The following is a 7616-nucleotide window of genomic DNA, read 5'->3' on the forward strand; positions in this document are numbered from 1 at the left end:
TTCCCCAATTAAAAAAAAATCTAAAAAAAAAGAGGGTTGTCTTTAAAAAAAAAAAAAATATATATATATATATATATATATTAGGGTATAAACAAAATTAAATAGGGGTGATAAAACAAAAGTAGCAATATTTTGACTACTGTTTACTTTTAATGTACATAGAGAGATAGATGGAAATTCTACTTTTGTCTATATCTGAAAGTTTTCATGATAAAAAATTTTAGACTATGTAGAAAAGTATTTATTGACTCAAAGGGATTAAAATGTGTAGTTAAGTGGAAGAAGAAAACTTTTTAAAGTGTATATACAATGCCCTCTCAGTTTTAGAAAAAAAAAAAAGAAAATACTGTAAGTTCATAGTGAATGAGTATTTTTTACGTGCCAGGCAATGTTTTAGACACCCTACTTGAATTATCACATTTAATTCTCAGAACAATCTTATGAGGTAGGTGTTATTATTGCCATCCCCATTTTATAGATGAGGAAACTTAGCCTCAGTAAAGTAACTTTGCCAAGTTCACACAGACAGTACCAGAAATGAGATCTGACTCAAGTAGTCCTTTCTACAGCTCATCCTTTTAACCTCTATTCCGTTGTCACACTGCCTTTCCAGAATACCCAAAATGCTAAAAATATTGTACTTAGTCATCCTTCATAGGTAGGATGATGTATAATTTTTCCTTCTTTTCCTCAGCTTATATTCTAAATTTTCTATAATTCATACATTTTTTTAAAGAAAATCTTACTTGATGTAAAGCTTTGCTAGCTGCAGAAATTTTCATTAGATAACTATCAGTATCATCAAAAAAGCCTTCAGCATTAACTTCCAACAAAGTTGGGTTTCCAACAATGACTTTCAGTAGCGGTATTTCAAGGGTTCGAATACCTACAGAAACAAGGCCGACGGTTAATATTAAATCATGAAACATTTAAACACTTTAATAATGATGGGCTAGTCAGGATTCCAGAGCATCTATGGAGCCTTTTACGAAGGCTGCCTAATGGCTGCAAAAGTATAGTTAGGAATCTACATAGAGTTAACTTTAATAGTTCTTAGAAACATTTAACTTCGCAAATATTTTCTCCCGGAAGTATTGCTGCCCAACACCCTTCATTCCTCAGCCAGGTTCCCAAATGCATAGAAAGATCAGTCAGTTAGGTCACACTGAGTTGGATAACTTGGCAGAGAGCTGAAGAGTGCATGCTCAATGTAAAGGGTTGTTAGGCAACTGCTGTCACCAAGAGAAAACCCCTAGGCAGTTAACTCAGTGACACCAGGGCAATTTCTGCCTGTGGGCCACCTGTTTGCAGTCTCTCCATACTGAGACATTTAATGGAAAAAGAGATTTGAAAGACCATGTAGTCTAAGTGCCATCTTTAATAATCAGTAAATCAGGGATGTGAAGGAGTAATTGATTTGCCTCAAGTCTCACCTGCAGCAGTTGCCATTCAGCCAGAGTGGCCCGGCCAGTGCTTCCTAGACTATCACTGGGGATTTTCTTAAAATGCAGATTCTGATTTAGCAGGTCTGGGGTGGGGGCTGATAGTCCACATTCCCTCCCCTCCTAGCTTTATTGTGGTATAATTGATGAATAAAATCGTGTACGTTTAAAGTGTATAAGGTGATGATTTGATATACGTGTACACTGTGAGATGATGACCACAACTAGGTTAATGAACACATCCACAACCTCACATACTTATCTGTGTGTGTGTGTGTGTGTGTGTGTGTGTGTGTGTGTGTGTGTGGTGAGAATGCTTAAGATGTACTCTCTTAGCAAATTTCAAGTATATAGTACAGCATTATTAACTGTAGTCACCATGCTATACATCCCCAGAACTTGTTCATTTTATAACTAGAAGTTTGTACCCTTTGACTGACATCGCCCTTTTCCCCCCCACCACCCCCAGCCCCTGGCAACCAGCATTCTACCCTCTATTTCGAACCCGAGGAGAAAAATCAGATTGTCCTTCTGATTTTTCTATTGTTCCGACCTGTAGCCAGTCAGTAAGGAGCACAGGAAACAGTTTGGCCTTGCCACTGGAATCTGAAGTGTGTGTGTGTGAGCGGTTGGAGGCAGTTTTGTGGGACTGAACCCTTAACCCGTGGAATCTGATCCTATCTCTGGGTAGACAGTGTCTCAACTAGTTAAATTGTAGGATAGCCAGCTGGTGTCTGGAACATTGCTTGCTGTGTGGGGAATTCCCTCCTCGTTTAAATCGGGTCTAAGAACCTCTTTACCTATGTTTACAGATTGCAAGAATTAATATTGTAAATGTCCATACTACCAAAAGCAGTCTACAGATTCAATGAGATCCCTATCAAAATTCCAATGGGATTTTTCACAAAAACAGAAAAAAAAATAACCCTAAAATTCGTATGGAACCACAAAGAACTGCATTTCTGATAAGCATCCAGGTGATGCTGATGTGGCTCGTCCAGGGACATTCCTTTAGCAGCACGAACTAGGCTTTTCTTCACAAGAAGGCAATTGAGTTGATTTGCTGATTACTATTTGGTTCCATCAGGCTCAATGAGTAAAACTGATTGCACCATTTAACAACTAATTTGGTACATTTTAAAGCTAAAATAATTAGAACATTGTGGGATTTGGGCCGGAATATAAAGAGATAAGAAAGGAACAGAATTTTAAAATCTAGAAATGGTAAAAATAATAGGTAAATTGTATACCAGGATAAAGTCATATTTTGAAATCAGTGAAGAAAGGATACACTGTTCAATACATGATGTTGGAACAACTAGTTAACCATATACAATACACCAAAACAAAATCTAGATAAATTAAAGAATTAAATAGAAAGTTAAGCCCATAAAATTAATATTCTAAAATTACTTAAAAGAAATATGGACAAATAGTATTATAATCATGAGAAAGAATTCTAAGGGTTTCAGAAAGAAGTTTTTTAGGATATTTAGTTCACAGTATGACAGAAATAGAAATAGATGTCTTCCAATTTTTTTTTCAAAGCCTATGATTTTCATTTATATAAATTGTATTTGGTTCTGTTTTCCAAATAAGCCTCTTTTAAAAATAGTGTTTTGTCCTTTCATTATGGTTCATGTATCTTTTTTCCTCTCTTTAGGAGTTTTACGTATGCTTATTTTATAGTGTCCTTCTGATTTTTCTATTATCTCAAATTCTTGGAGATTAAATTTCCTATGCCTGTTGGGTTGTTTCCTTACATAGTTTTAAAATTATTTTCCTCAACTCATGCTCAATGATTTTTTTTTCCATGGAAGTCCATATTACCTGGGTTATGAAAATATTCCTACAGAGGGTTTTGTGCTGGCTTATGCTGGTGCCCAGGGATTATAATTATTTCTCAGCTTAAGATTCCTGCATCTGGTGGGTACTCTCTAATGTTACACTGTCTTGGAGTTTGGGGTTTCTTTGGAGATTCTTTTTCTTCACTTTGCACCCCATGGAGATGATAACCTCCCTAGCTCTTTTTTTGGGGTTGGTATGTAGAGTTTTACTAATCCTTTCTTCATAGACGGTACCAGTTTTATTTAATGGTCTCAGTTCCAGTTTGCTATCAAAAAGTGGAAAGGCCCAAAGCCACATCTCTGCCAAGGCTGGGACATTAAATCCATCCACTGCCTATATAGTCTACATCTGAGCCTCATGTCTTTCAGAGAGCCACATATTAGCTAGTTTTTTGGCTTGTCACCTCTTCATTTCTGGTGACAAGATTTTCTTCTCTTTCCCTCCCTTCCTTCCACCTTTCTCTTCTTTCTTTCTAGCTCAGTTATTTCCTGAAAGTTTTTGTTGTATTTTTTTCCATTATGCCATTTCTCCATCATTGTTAATAAGTTTTATTACTTTTATAATAAATAAATATCTGGAAAAATGGGGGAAAGTATAGAATTATATTTCAACACTTAAAATAATTATAACAATTCAAGGTAATTGAAAGGTTTTCTTTTCAGAGGAAAGCAATAATCCAAACTAAAATCCCTGTAAACTTGGGCTGCTAACTTAACCTCATTTTCCTCATTTGTAAAATGGGGATTATAGTCTAGCCTTATAAGGTTGTTATAAACATAAAATTAAAAGATGTATAAAAAAATCACTTCATATAGAGCATTGCACATAGTAAGTGCCCAATAATTAGAAGCTAATACTAGTATTAGTAGAATGCTATGGAAACCAAAAATAAAGAAAATATCAAAGACTGTTATTTCACATTCAAGGAAAGCAAACACATTGCCTTTTGATGTTTCCCAATAAAAATAAACTTACCTTTTTTATTAGGTATGACCTTGACTTTTAAAGACTGCGATTTCCCCAGATCAATGTATTTCAGGACATTGAGGGATAGTGAATCGTCATGTTGCTGAAACCAATAATTGCATGGTTTTGCATATATAGTCCATGTTCGGCCATTCCTCTGCCCAAAGTTGTATAAGAACCAGGAGTCTTTTACAAAAGTCATACCGTTGGGTATTCTTCTGGGCATGGTAGCAATAGCTAAAGCATTCTTAGCATCTACAATGCGTGTGATCAGGAAGCTGCTGTAACCCGGGATCACCACAGTCTTCTCTATATCCGAATCTTGGAATGAGGAACTAACAACACCTGGAGCTAAAACAGGAATGATTTGATATAAAATAAAAGAGCCAATGTTCTCCAAGCATCCTGGAGGATAAAGGAAAAGGTAAAGGAAATATTGAAAGGAAGACATTTTGATGACACTCAGGACATCAAGGGTAATGCAATGACAGCTCTGATGGCCATTCCAGAAAAAGAGTTCCAAAATTGCTTTGAGGGGTGAACTAGGCGCTGGCGTCGGTGCATAGCTTCCCCAGGGGAGTACATCAAAGGGGACTGTAGTGATATTCAGCAATGAGGTGTGTAGCACTTTTTCTAGGATGAGTTTGCAAACTTAATTGTCAGACCTTGTAAAACTGCCAAAAGCCTTAAAAACCTAGAATCTTTATTGTGATTCTACAAGAGAGGGATAATGTGGCCAGTGTCTCCCCAGTGCCTAAAAATCTGCCTATTATATAGAAGATGTTCAATAAATATTTACTGAATGGATGAATAATTGATTGTTTAAGGAGAGCATGAAGATTTAGACGAAAAGAGGCTCTAGGGCATAAGGGACATTGGCATTTAAGGAACGGAAGGGGAAATGATTCCACAAAGCAGACAGAGAAGAAATGACTGGAAAAAAATCCATGACATAGAATATGAGGAAAACCAAAAGAAGGCTGTTTCAAGGAAAGGGAGGGAATCATTATCAAATGTTTCTTTTTTCATTATCAAATGCTTTTAATAGGTCTTAGAACATATCAACAATATTCACCTCATTCTGAAAAAAATAAATAGTAGTAGTTAGAAGGAACCTCATAATTCCCTTTATGACGCACACATGCTCTAATTTCTCCCATTTTAGACAAAAATCCTTTCTTACACTCCCTCCAACTGCCACATAATTTCCTCCTCCTTAGAGCAAAATTCCTTAAGCTGCCTTTATTCATGGTCTTCAATTCCTCTCCTCTCCTAAGTTTTTGAACCTAATCCAATCAGACTTTGGTCTACATTACTCTACCCAACAACAGCTTTTGTCAAGGTTACCAACGACTTTCACACAGATCCCCTGGCCAGGGGATCTTTCTTTTTTCATCTTATTTGACCCATTGATAGCATCTAACAGGAGTCCTCTCTCCTTGAAACATCTTCACTCAGTTCTCCTCAGAGCAGATCATCCAATCTCCTTGACTGCTTCTTCCCCATCTCCTGGACCACTAATTGTTGGAATGCCAGCGATTGGACCTCAGATCTTTTCCTTTCTATATCTACATTCATTTTCCAGGTGATCTCATCTAGTGTCATAACACTAACTATCACACATATGCGGGCCCTCAAATTTACCTGTCCAGTCCAGATGTCTTTACTGAACTCCACATTTGTCTTACCAAATATCTACCTTATTTCTCTACTCAGATGAGTAACAGGCATCTTAAATTTAATATGATCCCTCACCCCATTATTGTAATAGCCTCCTGATTTCTCTGCTTTCCTTCTTGCCTTCTCGCCATTACCTGCCCAGTCTATTCTCAACACAGCAGCCTAAGTGATCTTGTTAAAACCTAAGTCCAATTAGGTCACTTTCTGCTCAAAACCCTCCAATGGCTTCCCATTTACTTGGAGTAAAACTCAAATTCTTACAATGAATTATACTAGCTTTTACTATGTACCTATCATATTATCCTTTGAAATACAAATATCCTACATAACAGTGATTCAAAGTTATTTTATTATGGAGAGCAAAATCTGCATGGACTTCCTATTTTCTTTCATTTCTCCTGAATACTGTTTAATACAAAAAGGTGGGAATAAATGATAGGTCCTACTATTGATGAAATATCAGTGATGTCATAGCAAGGTTTAATTATATCAAAAATGAAAAATTCCTCTAGTCTTTAGTAGATGTAGACTTCTGTAGATTACCAGTTGGACTAAATTTTGAAATCTACTGAACAGTCTTCTCAAATAACTTCATTTTTACTAGCCACAAGAGGCATGTTATGTTATTATACTTACTTTGCATTTGAAGAGTAAGATTACAGAAGTTTCCCTCTTGATTGATGGAAAGAGAACTAGACAAACAAGAGCTCTCACTCACATCTTCTATTCCAAAAGGGTCTACCATTTCTGCAATAACTGAGGACAAAAATCCTTCAGAAGTTTTATGTTGCAATATTTTTTTTATGTAAGCTGTTCCGGTTTTCCTAAACAAACACACATTAAGGAATTTGGATAAAACTGTGGCTTAAATGAGCAAATTTATGAATACATAATTTACAAACAAAATATACCACAAATGGCTGACAAATGAATATTTGATTAACAGTTCTTCAACCTCATTAGTTAATCAATGAAATGCCAATTATAGCAATGGGATACAACTTTTCACCTATCAAATTAGCAAAGATTTTTAAATGACAGGGTTCAGGAGTGGCAAGAATTGAGTGGAGAAAGGCATTCATTCACTACTGATGAGAGTGTAAATTGATGCATACTTCCCAGAAAGCAATTTGATATTATTCATTAAGAGCTATAGCATTATTTGTTTCTCCTCTGATTTCATAAGTCTACAAGTAGGGCTCTATCCTAAGAAAATCACTTGAAACAAAGGGTGCAAGAATCTTTCCACACAAAGATGTCCATCACGGTATTATGATAAAAATTTGAAATAAGAGATGTCAACAATAGGAAAATTAAGTAAATGTTAATAGATGATCTACGATATGCAACTATTAAAATGGTATTTACAGAGTTTTCAATTACATAAGGAAAATAGTCATATATAATGTCTAAATGAAAGAAGCAAGGTAAAAAATGTTAAAATGCATATTAAAAGGACTAATCAGTAATTTATCAAAGTGTTAACAGTCATGATTTCAATTTTCTTTATATTTATCTGTGTCTTAAGAAATTTCTACAATGGACATGTACTTGATAATCAAGAAAAACAATCTATTTTTTTTTTAGATATTTGAAATACAACTTTATTCTGATTCTAAACGAAAAGGAATGGGAATGACAGTAACAAACAAGATCTCTCATTGAATATTGTGACTGTAG

General features: G+C 35.4%; 1 protein-coding gene across 1 annotated transcript in view; it reads right to left on the bottom strand.

The window, feature by feature from the left end:
* The window catches only part of CATSPERB (catsper channel auxiliary subunit beta), a 77558-nt gene that overhangs the window by 24706 nt on the left and 45236 nt on the right, over positions 1–7616 (bottom strand). Inside the window, exons 18-20 of the mRNA XM_019642297.1 lie at positions 6573–6760; positions 4266–4601; positions 747–886 (exon numbers count right to left, since the gene is read on the bottom strand). Of these exons, the coding sequence (XP_019497842.1) occupies positions 747–886; positions 4266–4601; positions 6573–6760 (664 nt within the window). The remainder of the gene's footprint in view (positions 1–746; positions 887–4265; positions 4602–6572; positions 6761–7616) is intronic.

Source organism: Hipposideros armiger, unplaced genomic scaffold, assembly GCF_001890085.2.
Source record: "Hipposideros armiger isolate ML-2016 unplaced genomic scaffold, ASM189008v1 scaffold_67, whole genome shotgun sequence".
NCBI lineage: Eukaryota > Metazoa > Chordata > Mammalia > Chiroptera > Hipposideridae > Hipposideros > Hipposideros armiger.